This window comes from Stegastes partitus, unplaced genomic scaffold, assembly GCF_000690725.1.
Source record: "Stegastes partitus isolate 25-593 unplaced genomic scaffold, Stegastes_partitus-1.0.2 Scaffold2, whole genome shotgun sequence".
In the NCBI taxonomy this organism is placed as follows: Eukaryota; Metazoa; Chordata; class Actinopteri; family Pomacentridae; genus Stegastes; species Stegastes partitus.
Window position 1 is genome coordinate 1,163,012 of NW_007577733.1, and position 17,928 is coordinate 1,180,939.

The 17,928-nt window shown below is 41.5% G+C and overlaps 1 protein-coding gene across 3 annotated transcripts; it reads left to right on the plus strand.

Moving 5' to 3' along the window:
* Nucleotides 1–535: 535 nt before the first annotated feature.
* Nucleotides 536–16,039, plus strand: tmem255a (transmembrane protein 255A). 3 transcript variants are annotated; one of them, XM_008275913.1, is made up of 10 exons: nt 536–774; nt 3,679–3,821; nt 4,379–4,441; nt 9,381–9,470; nt 11,610–11,675; nt 11,844–11,932; nt 12,090–12,161; nt 12,525–12,687; nt 12,982–13,128; nt 14,611–16,039. In XM_008275913.1, exons 1-10 carry the CDS (start codon nt 711–713, stop codon nt 14,752–14,754), a joined length of 1,041 nt encoding a protein of 346 aa, XP_008274135.1. In that variant the 5' UTR covers nt 536–710; the 3' UTR covers nt 14,755–16,039. The 3 variants fall into 3 exon arrangements, with proteins under 3 accessions (XP_008274135.1, XP_008274143.1, XP_008274153.1); XM_008275921.1 differs by lacking the exon at nt 12,090–12,161 and having other exon boundaries at nt 12,519–12,687; XM_008275931.1 differs by lacking the exon at nt 12,090–12,161.
* The last annotated feature ends 1,889 nt before the right edge of the window (nt 16,040–17,928 follow it).

The window sequence follows — 17,928 nt, forward strand, 5'->3', positions numbered from 1 at the left end:
AGAAGCTTCTCTGGCTTCATCTCGTTGCTTCTGACGTTAACCGTTACAAATTAAAAAATTAAAAATGGCGGATGACTTGTCTCTTGGTTGTCGTATTCTGAATGTTATCGACGGATATTACAGGATTAGGAGGTTTCTGGATGGATCTCAAGGTTTAATATCAAGCACAGGTGAACAAACGATTAACAGGTTTGTAATGTAAAGTTTAAATTAAAAATGGCGGACGACTACCACAGATATGTTAATATTTGGAGACTGTATCTTAACGTTTAATTTCAAATACAGGGGTACACAAACAAGTATAGCTTTGTAACGTAAAGTAATGGTGTAACGTCCGTCGTTAGCGTCCGTTACGGTGTTTTGTAACGGCACTTTGTTTGGAGAACGTGTGTGACATGCGCACATACGACCAGCAGCAGCACCAGCGACCTGCCGTCCAACACCGACACACCGAGAGGACGGACACCGGGAGACAGTCTCAGCGACAGTGGGGATGTAAATGAGCCGGAGCCGGGCTGCTATCTGTGTGTCTGTCGGAGAATGTCACAGCAAGCGAACGCACCGTCCGCATCAGCTCGCCATTGTCCGCCGTTAGCTCTCACGTTTATATCGCACAACGCTGAGTCGTGATTGTTGTGGTGTTGTTTTTTGTTTGTTTTTTTTCCCCTCGTTAATTCGGGAGTGGATTTGAGGACCATCCTGCAGCCAGCATGCCTCCTCCTCCTCCTCAGAGCCTCCAGTCCAGCGGACTGACTCTCTCTGAAACAAGCATGGGTAGGTGTGTGTGTCTGCGTGTGTGTGTTTGTGTGTGTGCAAGGTCAACGGTGCGTCTGCAGCAGGTTTTTATCAATTAAATAAATGACACGCTCGTTCTACTAACTTAAATTTCTAAAGCACCTTTTTCCTGCTCTCACACACACTGTGGGTAATATTCAAGGACATTCGCGGTTCTTATTTCTGTCCTTTAAAAACCATAACTGCCTTTTCCCCCCTCACAAAACCAGACAAAAACACTCGTTGCATCACCAGACGGGTATTTTTTTCTGCTCCAGGCCGCAGCGCGTCACTGCAGGTGCGGCGGCGTTGGGTAACCACAGCAGCCTGGATGTTTGGCTCCGAGGGCTGCTGCTGCAGATTTTGGCAGGATGCATGGATGCTTCCACGAAAAATTCAATCAATAAAACGATCCGTTTATGCAAGGAAAAAATCAGTGCATGTATTTATTTATTTATTTTGCATTTCAGTACAGCCGAAAGCAGATAATTCGTATCGATAGCAGCCGATTGTTGATTGTTTTACTCTGATATCTTTAGAAAACCAGTGCCTGTGTGAGCACAAGTGTTGGCTTCACACTTTTATTGCTTGTAAAGCTCGTCTGAGAAAAGAAAGTGTTGACTTTACAGGGCGTCACTGTGTGGGCTAATCACACACATATTCACATTGTCTTGTAATCATGTTGTTTCAGTAAACCTAGTTGAACATTAAAGGTATTTACTGTAAATCTAATCAAAGTACCTATACATCAGCGTCGTCTTTTCCTGCAGTTGTCACATTTTCCAAGAAAGTCACATTATAACAGATCTAACCATGCGTTATGTGGAGGTACAAATCCCTGTCCTGCCAACATCCTGCAGAGTGGAGATAATATTCTTAGTGTTTTTTGCTTAAAGCCTCTATTAACAATTCAATAGTACACAAATGGATGTGGTGTGATGGCAAAACAGAAGCTTTCATTATTGATTTCACTGTGACAGAGCCATGTGTGTTGCTTCAATTACCAAACCGGCAGAGAAGACGTTCTGCTGTACGTCACAGTACAGCAGTGATGTTGGCCAGCAGGGATGTAGTTGTTACTGTATATAACTCCAAGCTCTGCAAACTTGTGCATGTATTTCTGGATCTCAGAGGCTGTGTCCTTCATTATTTAGGCACCACGGGGAAAATATTCAACTGAATCCTCATGTCTTCATTACAAAAAGGGGGCGTGTTTCCTTATTGATCTCCAGGTCGGAGCATCAGTATTCAGCAGCAGTGAAGTCTGTCTGTGGCCTCCACACGTTCATGAATTGATAAAACAGAATGTAGAGGTGACTCTGCTTCTAAAACTGGCTGTGATGACTCCTAAGATAGATGGAGTAGATTCTATTTTTTTCTGCTGCACAATCAGAGCTGGGTGGAATAAGAGAGAACAGTTAAGCTGCTTCCTTCTGTCTTCAATTTAAAAAGTTCAGCTTCACCAAATGTAAGCATCGTTTGAGATTATTTTTACTGATCGTGTCTTGGAGGATTTTCAGGTGAATTTCTTTTAAAGGAAGGACATTCTCTGAGGTTATTTGACTGTTGAATGGTAAACTCTGGGGTACACTTAGTATTTAATTTATGACTGTTCTTAAAATTGTTTGTGGTATTTTTTAAAAATATATTTAGGTTATTTGACCTCTGAATGACCAACTTCTTGCACTTCAACCATTTAAGAACTTTGCCATTGTCTCACATTTCCACCTGTAAAAAAAATTCCAGTTACTGACAGCTCAACACCACACAAACACCTTGGTCTCTATGGAAAACACACTGTTTGGAGAGTTTTGGAATTCATTAAGTGTCCTTGTCTGCACCACCAGGCCAGAGTGAGATTTTTTAAAAAGTTTGATGTTTGTGCTTCTGCCCATTTAAAACAGTAAATCAGAGAGTAAATAACAACTCTACTAAATTTAATGCAAGCGAAATGATGCACAACTACAATACGTTCATTTTAATCACAGTATCAGCCAGACTAGTAGTTGCATTTTTGTGCAATTTATTCTTATTCAATTTATTCTAATGGAGCTCATGTGCTAGATGCATGATCATATATACAGTACTGTAGCTATAAAGGTACTGAACTCATCTGTCAGAAAAACATTTTGTATCTTTATTAGACCTCAAACAGCAGAGAGCTGACTCAAAATGAGGAGAGACACATACGTGGGAAGTCCTCAGCCACCAGGACACCCTTACCTAAGCTTTTTGACAAGGATCAGTAAAAAAAAATAAAATAAGTATGTCAGCAAACCATCTGTGATTTTAAAAAAACAAGTTAAAATATAAATGTTTCTTTTATTTTTCATCATTAACAACACAGTCAGTTATTTTTCATTTTTGCAGGATCATAATGATGCAGAAACACTGTCTTGTGTTTTGAACTAAGCTTCGTTATGGAAGTCAAACCATTTGAATGTCTCCAACAATGATAACAGCTTATTAGCAATGTTAGGTATAAAATAAACACTTTGTTTCTATCATTTTATAAAGGTGAACTCACAGTTCATCCACTGTTGTTGACATTGAATTCGAGTCCTACTATGACTCTTAGGGTGGTGGGACGCCTTTTTAAAACAGATTTCTTTGCTGAACTCCGTCAGAGACACACATGCAGTGCAGTACTTTTGTAGTGTCTAATGTGTAGTGTTCTAATCAGCCTGTTTTTATAGCTTCCTCTGAGACATCTTGGCAGAATTGGCCACTAATGGTCAAGGGGACAGAGCCAGAGTAACTCCAGCCCAGTCACGAGTCTCATTAACTACTTCCACCTACGTCAGCGCTCGTTGTTCATTACTGCTGCATGTTATAATTAAATCACTTTGTTCACATTACAGTGTGATGTTAGCGGTAATGTCCACTTATTTTATGCACTTGTAGGTTCCTTTAAGAGGAGGAAGAGGAAATCCATAATTGTGACGGTGATGCTGCTCATTGTGTCCGTGCTCATCCTCATCTTTGGCCTGGCAGCGACAACCAGGACGCAGAACATCACAGTGGGCGGCTACTACTCAGGAGTCATTGTGAGTGCACATTCACACCCACATGTAGCAGCGAGACGCAGCACAGTGGGCCTGTTTCGCTGTCAGGTGTTCATAATAAGTGAGGTACAAGTGAAGTAAAAGTGTTTCCAGTGAGCTCTTCGTGCTCCCAGACTCCGTTGAAGCTCATTACCGAAGGTCTCTGAGGGGTGAATTTTCCCCACATTCATTATTCAGCATCGCTGTCATTAGACACTAAGTGAGGTAAAGTCTCTCTGTCCATAAATTTGTTTTCTTCTCAGTAATCTGCTTTTAGCATTCTGGCTTACGTAAAGAGCTCCCACGCCACTGTGCATCGGTTACATCAGATTCTTCAGATTTATAGTTTAAGCCAGTAAAATATGACAGACTCAAAAAAGGAATAATGAAGTTGAAGGGCAACACAAGATTTAGAGGAGCTTTGATTTCTCGAATCATCAAATGACAATATTTAGAACATTATTAACAATTTCTTAATTGAGCTTCATCAGAGCTTGATGACACAACGCTTTACGGTAAAGTTAGATAAATGTCCTAACGGCTATTTTGTCTCTTTTCAGCTGGGCTTTGGCTCTTTTCTGGGAATCATTGGAGCTCATTTGATAGAGAACAAGAGGCAGATGGTAAGAGGATTTATATTACCTCTGTGCATTGAGATCCCTTTCAGTGCTTTCAGTGTTTCCTCGTCTCTACAGTCACAGAACACTGTTATTAAACTGCATATCAGTCCTAGTTACCTTACGGCAGCCCACGCAGCTTGATTGTGTTGTTAATGTGACAACGCCAGCGGTAGACACAACCCAGGCTGTGAGTCCCACTTGGCCACAGGAGGTTCGAGTTGTGTATCGGTGCAAGTATCCTAGACTTCAGGGGGGATGCAGCCAGAAATAGAAATAGGGTGTAAGTGGAGGAGGACAGATGTCTGCACTGGAATGTGGGGAAGGAAACTGCAGATGAGCGGAGCAGGTGGGAGGTGCAAGGCAGGGTCCGTCAGAGCTGAGTGAAGAATGACTTTGTACCGTGACACCTTTTCCCACAACGCAGTAGCGTTTGGATGCCTGGAGTTCCAATGAGCAAGCGTGAGTGTGATACAGCTGACTGAGCTATGGCACATTACACCACAGTCTTGTTGATCCCCATAAAATATTATTACTTGGAAACTGTGCTGACATTATTTACAGTCTGACTACCTGTAGTGCAGTCAAAGAAATGCTAAAGACACATATTACTTGTCAATTAAAAACATATTGTGACATTTTTTTCTTTATTATGTAATTTTTCTTTTGGTATAAAATGCTTTTAAAAATGTTTTAAAAATGCACCAGATGTCTGTAGTGATGACATCTTCAAATGCAAAAAATCAGTTTATGACTAAATAAAGTGACTGTGATCATCAATGGGAGATGAAAAACAAACATCAGTCAAATCATATTGCTTTGTAGATGCTATACAGTACATTACTGACTGACACTGTTTAAAATGTCTAACACCGCCAGATCATTGCATAACAAATCATTATGTGCACATTTACCGTTTCAAAAGCAAAATACCTCAAAATGCCAGAATCCAACCCCACAATTTTTACTGATAAATATTGGTTTATTTGGACTGTGGGGTGCTGACCATCTTATGGAGATAACATCTTGAGGTGAGGTTCAGGGGCAGGACCAGACCTCAACCTCTCCTCTTCCTGTCCTACATCTCTACACTCCACTCTGACCTTCCCACTTGTTGGTTCTCGCTTCTCCTGCACAGAGAATCAAACGCTGCCAGTCTACAAGTTTTTAGAAAACTCTGACTCACCTGGAGCCTCTCATCCATCAGCCCTCCGTGAGGGAACGTTCAGCCCGGTTCCAGATCTGCTCCACGCCGATCAGCCGAATCCACAACAAGGCCCCGAAGACGAGGAGACCAGCATCGCTCCAGAAACACCATCAACCGCGTCGCTTGTCCCGAAGAGACGACTTTAATCAGAACTCCTCTCTCCATCCTCCAGCCACATCAGACTCCTCATCTGATCCTAGCTACAACCAGGGAGGCTCTTCTCAGGGAAGAGCAAAACATAACTACTCCCTCCTCAACCTTTAGTCGCTCCAGCGCTGATGTCCGAAGCAGACGAGCATCCAGAGAAACCGCCGCATCCAGAAACAATCGGCATGCTCCCAAACTTCCCGACAGATCCTCAGGCAAAGTTCCTCCTCGTGAAATCTCTGGACCGTCGTGGGTCTTTAGAGAGCAGTACAAGAAAGATTTCATCCGTCACCGCGCTGACAACAAAGTTAAACTATTCAAACTTCTGACAAACTCCCAGAGTTTAGATCACATGACCAAAACTTGCCTCCATCCGCTACGCGCCGAAGTGTGACCTCATAACGCCACCTGTAGCCCCGCCCAATAAAATTAAAAATTAAAAAAGACACCTCCATACCTGAAGCAGACAAGCCTGCAGAGAAGCTGACTCGTTCTCTCATTGCGCCCAGAAACACTCATCGTGCTTCCACATTCCTGACAGTTCTCCTGACGATGTCCCTCTACATTAAATCTCCAACAGGATTGCTGCTGATCTTCAGAGAGCTTAAGTGAAAGTCTTCACCTGCCACCTAGCTGACGACAAACTTTTTCAATACCTAGAGCCTAAATCTACAGCTTTCAACACATGATAAACCAAACAATCCTCTCCCGATTAGACTCCACAGTTGTGCATCCGACCATGACATCACCACACTTTCCGTAGCGCCGCCAGTGTTGCCAGGTGTGGTTCATCCTATCCACCAGCAACCTACCCCACTGCAACCTGTTCCCAGCTCCACCACTACAGCCACCTCTGGCCATGGGATACCAACTCACCTATCCTCCCCTTGAAACCTCCAACAACCATTTCCCTTCACGTCTAGCATTGGGCTGCCAGCTCCTCCTTTCCATCCCCCACCCCCAGCAAACTATCTCTCTATCTTTCCCTCTCTATCGGCACCGGATTGCATTGAATCTGGATGGCGAGCTCCTCACCCTATCTAAAAGGCCACACCCATCTAACCTACAGAAACTAGTCATTTCAGCCGCATGTACCTGCGATTTCATTCTTTGTGGCCGTCTAGAGCTCATGACCATAAGTTAGGGTTTGGACTGTGGCTCGGCCAGTAACTCGAAAGCTTCGCCTTCTGACTCAGCTCCCTCCACATCATGATGGTTCCAGAACAGTGCCCGCATTGCTGCTAATGCCGCACCATATGCCCGTCCATCACACACTCCATTATTCCGTCACTCATGAACAAGCTCCAAAGCAGCAAGCAGCTCTTCAGACATGCTGCTTCTGCCAGCTTTGGGGGTTTCTTGATCAAGGAAGGGCTCTGTGCTGTAGCCTCCCAAGTTCTTGCAGCTTTTTCAAAAACCTCTCCAGCCGTCTTCAGCAGTATTCAAAAATCTACCCCATCATTATTGCTACCCTCTCCTAGAGACATGAATGGCCAAGCAAAAATCCATCCTCAGTCACCCCTTTAACCTCGCCCTCATCGTCTGTATAAACGTAATCAAAGCACCTCTCCCACTGTCGTGCCTCTCCTGCAGCACCTCATGTGGTTCTTAGTGTCCAACCCGTTTCCTCTCCATGCAGAACACTTCCCACACTACTCCAACGATATCACTGATTCCCTTTACTACCTCTGTTATAGATTCTGCTCTTCCTTCCATCATTCAACGTAGCTACGTTAGCCAGCTCCAGCTCGTATTGCTCACTTCCATCTTTGGCTCAAAATTCCCATGTTACATCCACAGTATAATTTATCATGGTCCTTTCTACTGACATCTGTCCACCTATCCTAAGGCATCAACAGCTACAAACATTCTACTTTCCAGTCTCTAGCCAGCACTTTAGAATCAACATTTCTTTTGGCCTTTCTTTGTTCCTGCGATATATAGAGTTCATTGCAATGTTGACCAACGAGTGAAGTTCAATCCACGCTGCCATCCTACGGAACCTCTTCGGACCTTCCTGCATCTGTGAAGACTGCCTGGTCTATTCACTCAAACAAAGTCAAACCAATCAACCGGGCAAGCCAACGCCCATCATGTACTCCGAACTAGATTAACACCCAAGCCCTTTATACAGTAATACACCATACACAAACCAGAAAATCTCAGGATGCTTTACCTTCCGAGCATCAGTTTGTTAAAGAGACCAGTCAAGCTGCAACCTTATCCCGACTGCTTTTCCATTTCAAGCAAATCCTGATAACATCCAGAATCCTAACATGTTCTCTGGCCACTCCCTCTGTATTGACGCAGCTTCAGCAGAGGCAGAACCACCTAATCAAGGCCTTAGGCCTCAAGTGTATCTGCTTCTCATCTCCTCCAACCCCCAAGACCTACCTTACGTCCACTCTTTGTGTCATCCTTTTGAGATGCTTTTTGGCGGTCCGCCGGCCCGGGAGCCACTGCTGAACCCTGACTAAGCATTTCCCCACACCGCATCAGCTTATCTAAGTCATCACCAACACAACGCTTATTTGCATCCAACAAACAATCAATCTTCAGTTTGATGGTGTGGTCCCAGCTAGTGAACTTGTGAAGTCTCATAACATAGAAAAATGTTTTCATTAGCTCAACTTGAGCTTTGAGACTTTAAAACATGTAACAAATGGTCTGTGTTACAAATTAGCAGCGACGAGTTTTAGGCATTTATCTGAGACTAAAAGTCTAATGCCAGTCCCCCAGCTTCATGAAAGTGCAGTACTAATGTTCTAAACATTTTATGTTATGGAAGTTATAGGATATTTTTTGTGAATGATCAACCCAACATGTAGTACCTGCAACCATTCAAGACAAATCAGAAATCTTAAAGTCTTTTTTGCCCCCAAATAGAGGACTCCTTGGGTTTCGACATCATTCAGAGGGATACAAAGTCAACAAAAAAACACAAAACACCAGTTTTTTGGGAATATGTTTATATCTCACTAATGCAATTACCAGAGTTAAGGTGCCTGTTTAGCTGCTGTAAGTGCTGCTTTTACTCTTCTAATCCATCTTTAGTTTATGTAAGAAAAGATGTTTGAGGTTTCAGAAGAACCGGTCCAACTTACAATTAACCCATCAAACTAGTTTAGCTGATTGTAGAAATCCATGTTACCTCCAGCTGCTCAGTTTGTGGTATAACTTGTGCTGCCTTTCTCCTGTGAGGAGGGGCGGCTGCAGACAGAGTGGGGTGATGTGTAATTGAATACTTGTTGTGTTTCATTGAGGGAGAGGAGGAGAGCTGGGTGGGTTAAGGGTTGCAGTGCCTATAACGAGCTGAGTGCAGTGCCAGTCATGAACACCACTGGATGTAGGTAACAACCACAGCACTGTCATCGCCCACAAACCCCCACCTCCTCTCATTCATCAGCACCGCGACGCACTGATCCATTATGACAAGTCAGGGTTTATTCAGGTTAATTTAAAGCCACTTATAGCCCAAGAGGTTAGAAAATTAACATAGAGCATGTTTAAATTTAGTCCTTTGTTGAGACCAAAACATTATAGAGTGATGAGCAGTGATGAAGCTGATGCTCCTCTATTTGTTTTCCACAGTTAGTGGCATCTATTGTCTTCATCAGCTTCGGAGTGGTGGCTGCCTTCTGCTGCGCTATTGTCGATGGAGTTTTTGCAGCAAGGCACATTGTAAGTATATTTAAAGCTTCTATTTATTTAACTAATCCTATAAATTATGAATATGGATAACAGTCGTGCTGTGGCTCATAACATGGGTATTAATCTGCGTCAACCACATTAAAGGTTAATATGCTCTGTCTCCATTAGACGTACAGTAAAACATGCCCTTCTGCAAGGACATTGCTCACATATGGCAGACTGAGGCAGCTGCCGCACCCTTTTTAAATATATTTTGCGGTGGAGGGAGATTGTCCACAATGACGCAAAGTACATCAAACAATAAATAACTGCTAATGCACTCTTAAAACAATTATGCTGAAAAACGTTATAGCCAGCTACCATTAGCAGGTTTCATTTGGAAGTGATGTTGCATCTACAGAGGCACACTGTTGAATGAAGGAGAACTAGAAACCACATTATGTTGCTCTGACTGTTTCTTACATGTAACAGAACTGTTAATGTAGAGATAATGATAAAGTGCACACTCACTACAGCCATGATTTACACAGCTGATTAAATTTCATTATGCCTGATATCGATAATTGACATCTAAAGTGTTTGTACTCAGTCAAATAATCACAAAGATATAGCTTCTGACCTGTCAACTCACCAAACTGACAAAGTGCTTCAAACAAGAGCGATGCATAACACAGCAGCTTTACTCATATGGACTGTGTAATTAATAAATGTTCTTACTATCATAACAATCCTTGCAGGAGTCAAAGTATGCTCTATAATATAATAAAGTTAAGTTTACTGTTACACGTGTATTATTGCATAAGTTTGTGAATTGAAAATGAAGTTTTTTTGTAAACTGTGATAATTGTTTATTTGGATGTTTTATTTATACTTTGTGAGGGCATTTTCATTATTAGGCTTGTTTATGTTACTGCATGTGTGCTGTTGCTTAAAAACTCCTTTCGATAGCAACAGTGAAACATTACTGTGTTGCATAAGCAAGGACATATACAATAGACAGGTTGGATGTTTTCAAAATTTATTGCTTACAAGACATGTCAGATATTTTTTCCTTCACTTCATGTGAGTTGTTCACAGTACAAATAAAAATAGAATTACAGCTGTGAAGCCTTATTGACCCCCACATTTTCTCACTCCCTGAACACAACAAGACTATGCGTGTCAGCATAAATATCAATATATTTTGTCCAGAAGCCCAAAAACCAATTAATCCTGAGCTGTATTACCAGTAGACCTACACAATATTGAAAAGAAAAGACATTTTGATATTTTGTTTTTCTGTGATGTATATTGCAATATAGATAGATCGTAGCTTTATCTATACAGGAATTTTCACAAGGTGACCTGAGCAACTCAATTTATGGTGAGTTTTGGTCCAACAACTTAGTTGTATTGCCTTGTGTAGTGGCAACAATTGTGAGACACTGCCGACAGGTTAGCATCGTTCTTCTGTAGCCGACATATTTCTGTGAAATGTTTCTTTTTGCAACAAAATCTTTATTTTCCATGTTTCTCTCCTCCTCATTTGTTTTGCTGTGCACATGTGAAGCCTGCATGTTAACAAACTTTATGTCCTCTGAAAAAAATTACTGTATCTCTAAGAACCCTCAAATCAGAGTAAACACTGCTATTTCATATACACTTCTCTTGTAAAAAAGAGAACTGTGCACATTTTCTTTTTGTATCAAGCAGCAAAAAAGTTGTAGAGTGATGTGTTTGAGGTGATTTTCCTTACTTCCCTTTACACCTCCTGTGATGTGAATGTTTTGCATTGCTGATGCTGACATAGTATATGGTGCAATCCTAAATAGCAATGGCCCCTAAGTTTATTAGTTTTATTAAGGATTTCCACAGTTTAACCATAATATAAAGTGAAATAATAAAGTTTTAACAGTGTAACACAGAGGGTTATGTATAAATATACAAGTTGACATAAAATCCTTATCATTAATGTCATCTTTTAGTGGGTTAGTGAACACTGTAACCAGTGTAACACAGTAAAACCAGTGGTGCAGCCTTGTTTTTTCGTGATTTGACTGCACTCATAATTAAATTATGCAGCACAACTCACAAACAACATGCGTTCTTGTTTCTTTTTGTGTTGTTTCTTTCAATGTAGTGTGCGCTGGTAAAGAGAAATATTCAAAAATGTTGTTTATTCTGCTGCAGGACCTCAGGCCTCTGTACGCTGGACGCTGTGAGTATCACTCCAGTGAGACGGCATCTGACCGTGACGTAAGAAACACATCTCACTCAGTATTTGTCAAAATATGTGTTAATAAATGCTAAATTCCTCTTGAACTCTTTGACATTACGTGCATAATGATGAGCCTTATAGGGACATTATGAGGAATCCAGAGCAAGCTCAAATAGAAGGGACTTGAAGTAATTTTTGACCTTCAGGTGCCCTGTCAGACATCGTCACGTTCGTCCTGTTACCTGCGTGTGAAGAGCAACACGTGTTACTGCTGCGACCTCTACAACTGCGGGAAGTGAGTGGTCGAGCACCTGACACACCTCTAAATCGGCGGGTACTCGCTTTGCAGTGATGCTTTGACTGTTTGGAGTTTTTGTGGCAGATTTTTTTGCAATGCAGCAGAGATCGTATTAGAACAAGAACCTTTCTTTTCTTTTTAACCTTTGTTTCAGAGAACATCCTCTTATGGGACTTCAGAATAAAGATGTTTTGAAAAAGTTTAGGAAATCATCCATGATTTGGAAGTAGGTCCCTTTTTTCTAGACCGATAATGGCCATTATTAATCACCTCATTATTTTTTCATGTTGACGTGGTTTTTAGTAAAACCCATCGTAGAAGTATATGTGTTGAAGGGTGCCATTTCCTCTGCATGTCCTGTTTGTGTCTAACAAAACAATCATCCATGTCCTCATATCAGCTTTCCAGCTGTCTAGCAGCATCTTTTCAACTGTTCAGTGAAACCATTGGAACCTTTACAACCATAAATCAAAGTGTTTCTCAGTGTCCTGTTGTTGTGACTGATGCCTATGCATTGTAAAAACACAGCGAGTGACTTTTGTGGCTTGACTGTAGGCTCTTTCCCTCTCTGTCCCACCCACTGGCCTAGCCGTGTAGAGGTGATTGGAGGCTACCATGAATACACAGACGTGAGGAGCTGCCAGGACGTGGTGCACCTCTACCATCTGTTATGGTCCGCTACCATCCTCAATATTGTGGCCCTCTTCCTAGGAATCATTACTGCTGCAGTGCTGGGAGGCTTCAAGGACATGGTACGTCGAGTAAATGACACATGCACTTCCCAACAAACACCACTGGATGGCAAATATCTTTGGATTTCTTGTGTTTCTCTCTATAATATATTATTGCAAGGCCTTCATCTTAATGTGTATAGTTTGCTGAGATGGCATATAATGTTAAATGATTTTGTGAGTTTATATTTAATGATGCTCTGCTGATAAAGATGGTCTCACAGCTCCACTTGTAAACGTCTTTGTAATTCTCTGGTGCTAACAGACTTGGAATAGGTAGATAAATAGGAATAATATGCTTTGTTTCTTTGTCAGACTCCCTCTGCTGCCTCAGAGAGTACATCTGAACCAGAGGCCATCACAGCTCCAGTCCCGTCAGAGGCCCCTCCACCCACCACTTCTCTCAACTCCTATTACAACGCTGCCCCCTGCCTGCCGCCTTACACTGCCTACGACCTGCAGGTACCCGCAGAATCCAATCGTCTGGTGGTTCACTGAGATATTATTGTTTGTCATATGAGAGATGAAGGGTCTCATTCCAAACTGCCATGTTTTTAGAGCCCACCTTTTGTATTTTTTGTTTTTTACTTTCACTGCATCTTACCTGTCTGAGCTGCATCTTGTTAGGCTTTCTCCTCTTACTTATTTACGTCATTATGTAATATGTTCATATGAAGTGTGCCTCGCATTTAGTGTGGCAGCCCTCAGACAAGGAATGAGCAGCCACTGTTTCTCTGCCAGAGCAGCTTCAGCAAGGGCTACCTTTCTCTGCTTATACTTATAGATCTGAAGTTACAGTACGTAACCTTTATCTTGCTTTCGTCAGGCTAGCTGACCAATCAGGGCAGACTGGGCTCTTCCAGTGACTCATAGAGACAGAGAGAGAGAAGAAGTGCTGCAGCACTGTATGGATTGATTGTTTTTTGAAAATTAAAGCATGTCTACTAGACCCCCAAAATAGAACTATAAACTTGTATATGTGCATAATATGGACAGTTTAAAAAAATAAATAAATAAATGAATCAGACAACATTCTGAACTAAGATGACATCTACTGTATCAAAAAACTGCTCTAAAAGTTATTTACATCACTTATGATCTGAAAATAAGTGAGGCTACAAAATCATTTAAAGTTTTGTTTTTGTCAGTGAAGTGGTGTCCATCCATCAGTTGTTTTTTTTGGCTTTCCTGTCCTTGTCTCTCAACGCCAAGCCCATTAAATCCTAAACTGGGTCACAAATACATATTTCCATTTGTAAATGAGGCAAAATCATTTCCTATAAGAGAGCCACACTGTAGTTTTTGGCTAATGTTACTCATACAGGAATAAATTTGTTAGGGATGATTTTCAGCTCCGGATTTACAGCAGCGGGATAGTGTGGGTGGGATCGATTCAAAACAATAAATTACCACGTCCACGTTCACTGGTGCAATAGTGTGGCTCACTAATGTGTTTTTAACCATATTAGAACAACAATAGGGCTCTGTGGCCCAGACGTATAAGTTACATTTGGCATTACATTTTATAGTATTTATAGACGGTAAGAAAAAAAGTCTGTCTCTTAACTTTTTTCCCCCCCGTCCCACATAAATAAGACTTGGCTTTTTGTTTATAACAGGCAAAGTCTAACACTGCCACTGAGTCTGGTGCTTTCACTTGGCTCATTTTGAAAACATTTCTAGGTCTGATGTGAAGTCTAGCGTGAGGTCAAAAACTGAACTAAGGCCCCTTTCTACACATTTTTCTTCATGTTCATGTTCCCAGTCCTTCATTCTGTCACACCTGCCCATTAATTACAATAAATCCCCCAAATTATAACTCAGTATAAGACCTCAGTGCATTGTAATAAAGAAACAACTTACATCACATTGATAAACTGTGAAATAGAACTGGCAAACAACACAAAACCAGCAGCTTACTGTGTCCTTTGCTCCTCCCTGCAGGGCTCCTACATGTTCCCTGACTCCTCGGCTCTATCAGATGACTCCCAGTCTGGAGCCAGCCACCTGTGGCCCACCATGATCCCTCCACGCTACTCCCCTCCTCACAACCACCCTGACGAGAAGCCCCCGCCGTACAGCCCGTAACGCGGCTGCGAGAGGAAAACACCTGAACTGTCACCAGGTGTTATCAGATGCTGAACAAGTGGTTTGATTGCACGGCTCCTCTGGGATTTTCTTCACTATTGTTCTGGACTGTGTCAAAGGAAAAGGAGGTGGTGAGGAGGAGGAGGAGGAGGAGGAGGAGGAGGACAAGGAGGATGGCCACGGAGCACACTGACTTTGAGTTTAGCCCAACACTAGGAAGCAAGTGTTTGTCTCCCTGGGCACCACTCACACTCTGGCCTGCACTGTGTGTGTGTGTGTGAGCACATACACAACAAGAGAGAGACAACCTGCTCCAAGCCAGGACTGTTTACACATCTATCTGCCTTAATGCAAACGGACTTCCAGCGCTGCAGCACTCTGTCACCTGGACTTACTCTGTACAAAGACTCTCCTCCAGATCATGCTTTAAGTTCAGCTGTCTTTAGTAAAACCTGTAAATGCTTCTTGCCTCAAGTGTTACAGAAGCTACCGCCTCAGCACGAGGACTGATTCGCACACCGCTGTGTGAGGTTAATGCCGAGTTAGGCGAAAGCTTTGGTGTCTTTCTAAATCAGCTAGAAAATCACGGAAACTTTAGAGACGTAGGCCCAAGCAGTCATTTCTTCAGCAGTTAATAGTGCCACAGTACAATATTCAAGGCAAAGTTTGCAGTAGCGGAGGTATTACATGCTCATAATGTATGTACAGCAGTATGATATACAGTTAGCACAGGTAGACCTAAAGTATACCAACAGATCATGATATCTACTTATCAACTCTGCACTTTATGTTCAAGAATATCCAGATCAGTGTGTTGGTGAACTTTGCAGAGCAGTGTTATGAAGAAATAAGCTATTCTACCTACAGTAGTTGTCGAGGATCCACAGTTTAAATTACACTCTGAGCCCTATTTATTGTATTTCCACTAAAAGCTGCAATGCAGGTACGCATATGTGTCTCTCTCTCTTTGTAAGTAATTGTAATATCACATCTAATAGCTGAATGTGTTGTGTTTGTCGGGGGGGGGACATTATCATAGCTGAGTGTGGACAGTCAGTGCTGGATTCACTGATAGGAGGCGGCAACAGATCATGAAAAATCAAAAGCTCGTGTTCACTGAAGAAGAGAAAGAAAACGCAGTAGAATTGTGAACCTCGTCAATGTCCATGAAGACAGTCGCTGTCAGCTTTAATCACTGCTTTTTATAATTTAAACAACACATTCTCAGGAACTGGTTGTCGGTTCCTTATTTGTCTTGCCATTAAAACTTGTTTTGTGTAATTTACATAGCGGGTTTTTTGTTTTTGTTTACTTTTTACCTAAGCTAGCTGTTTGTTGATCAGTTCTTCACTGGGCTTTTACAGATATTCATGGTTTGCAGAGGATGAAATTGGAGCCTGAGTGAGACTGGATTTTTGTTAAAAAATAAGCTTTCAAAGTATATTTGAAACAAGAAAATTATCAGGTTGTTTAATTATTTAATAACATTCCACCAATGTTTTTGAAAAAATCGTTAGCAATTTGTCACAGAGACACAGCTTGATGCCACAAGGTCTGCTCAGTTGTGATTCATTCTCTGCTACATGTGCTGCAGACAGTGCTGGGAGTGTTTTAAACAATGGAGTCTGAACTGCTCTGCTGGACAAATATGTGGAGTTACAATTTTGAGCACCTTGTCCCTCTATTATGTTTGACTACACAGATAGTGACGTATCGATGACAGGCCGATCAGTCAGGCTCTAGATGAAACTAACTGACTTCAGTCCCCTGATTTGTCGTACTGGGCCAACAGAAAGTTGACCATCATGTTTTCTGGTGATCGTATTGGGTCGATTGCCATGAAATTCGCTACACATATACAAACATCCTCTTTGGGAAAAATCTGTGATAACGCTGATGATCCTCGTTACGTTCATTGCACTCAGATGATGACCATGCTAAACTTGGTTGAAGGTGTAGATTGATGCTAAATATTTGTTAAGCCCCGTTGGAACTGATGTCATTGAGGTTCAGTTTTTAGGCACATGCACATTTTTAGAAATTGCGAAGATGTTACCTTTCAAATGACGTACGTGCACTTCTCCTGTTATTCGCTGTTCATCTGAGCATGACACATGGGTGCACATTTCATAAAAAAGGCAAGGGAGATTAAACATTATGCCTGCTTAATTTCTGCATGTTAGCGTTTTAACATTAGTTACCATTTATTGCAGAGCTCTGCTGTGTCTAATGACAGTCGTACTGCTGCATGTCTGCAGACTTTTGTCTTGTTTGCATCAGAAAAGTTGGCACACAATCGGTATGATGCTATAGATGGGAAAGTTTACCAGATTCTCTCAATATGGATTTTCAGAGACAAAGTGATACAGTCGTCCTCAAATTTATTCATACCCTCCTATTAAAGAAGGAGAGAAAAAACAGCTGTCGTTGAAATAAGTTGAAATTAACAAAAGTAATAAACAAAAAAACAATGAAAATCATGACATTGCTTTTGAATTGTGGTTCAACAGAAATATATATTTAAAAAAAAAAAAAAAACAAGCAAACAAGCATGATGGGACCTGTAAACTAATACTTTGTTAAACAACCCTTTGAGCCAATCACTGCTATCAAGTGATTTCTTGTAACTCTCAATGAGACTTCTGCACCTGTTGACAGGTATTTTGATTTGGCCCAATGCTCATCAGCAAAGGGCTCTAATTTGGGACAGCTTTTTTATTATTATTCTTTTCAACCACAATTCAAAAGCAATGTCTTGTTCCACTAAATTATAATTTAGCAATTTTTTATTTATTATTTCTTTTTTCAGTTTCTAGTTATCTGGGTGACTACTGGGAATTTTGCCTTTTCTTTAATGAAAGGGTGTGAATACATTTGAGGACGACTAGGTTTCTGGCTGGACGGAAAAATGGAGCAAACATCCACAAAAAAACTGTTTCTTTGGTGTGGAGCTAAAAGAATCCAAATCTTAACATGAACAAAAAGGAAAGTCACATCACAAATCATCAAAACTGTGCCTGAAAATCCTTTCAAATGAAATGTCATGCGGCAATTTTGAATAAAATACTGTGTGAGAACAGCAGAGAACACACTTTGCCTTCGACATGCAAATACGATCCTTTTGAGACGCTAGAGAAGGTACACCACGATGACACATATGGTAAATAAAACAGC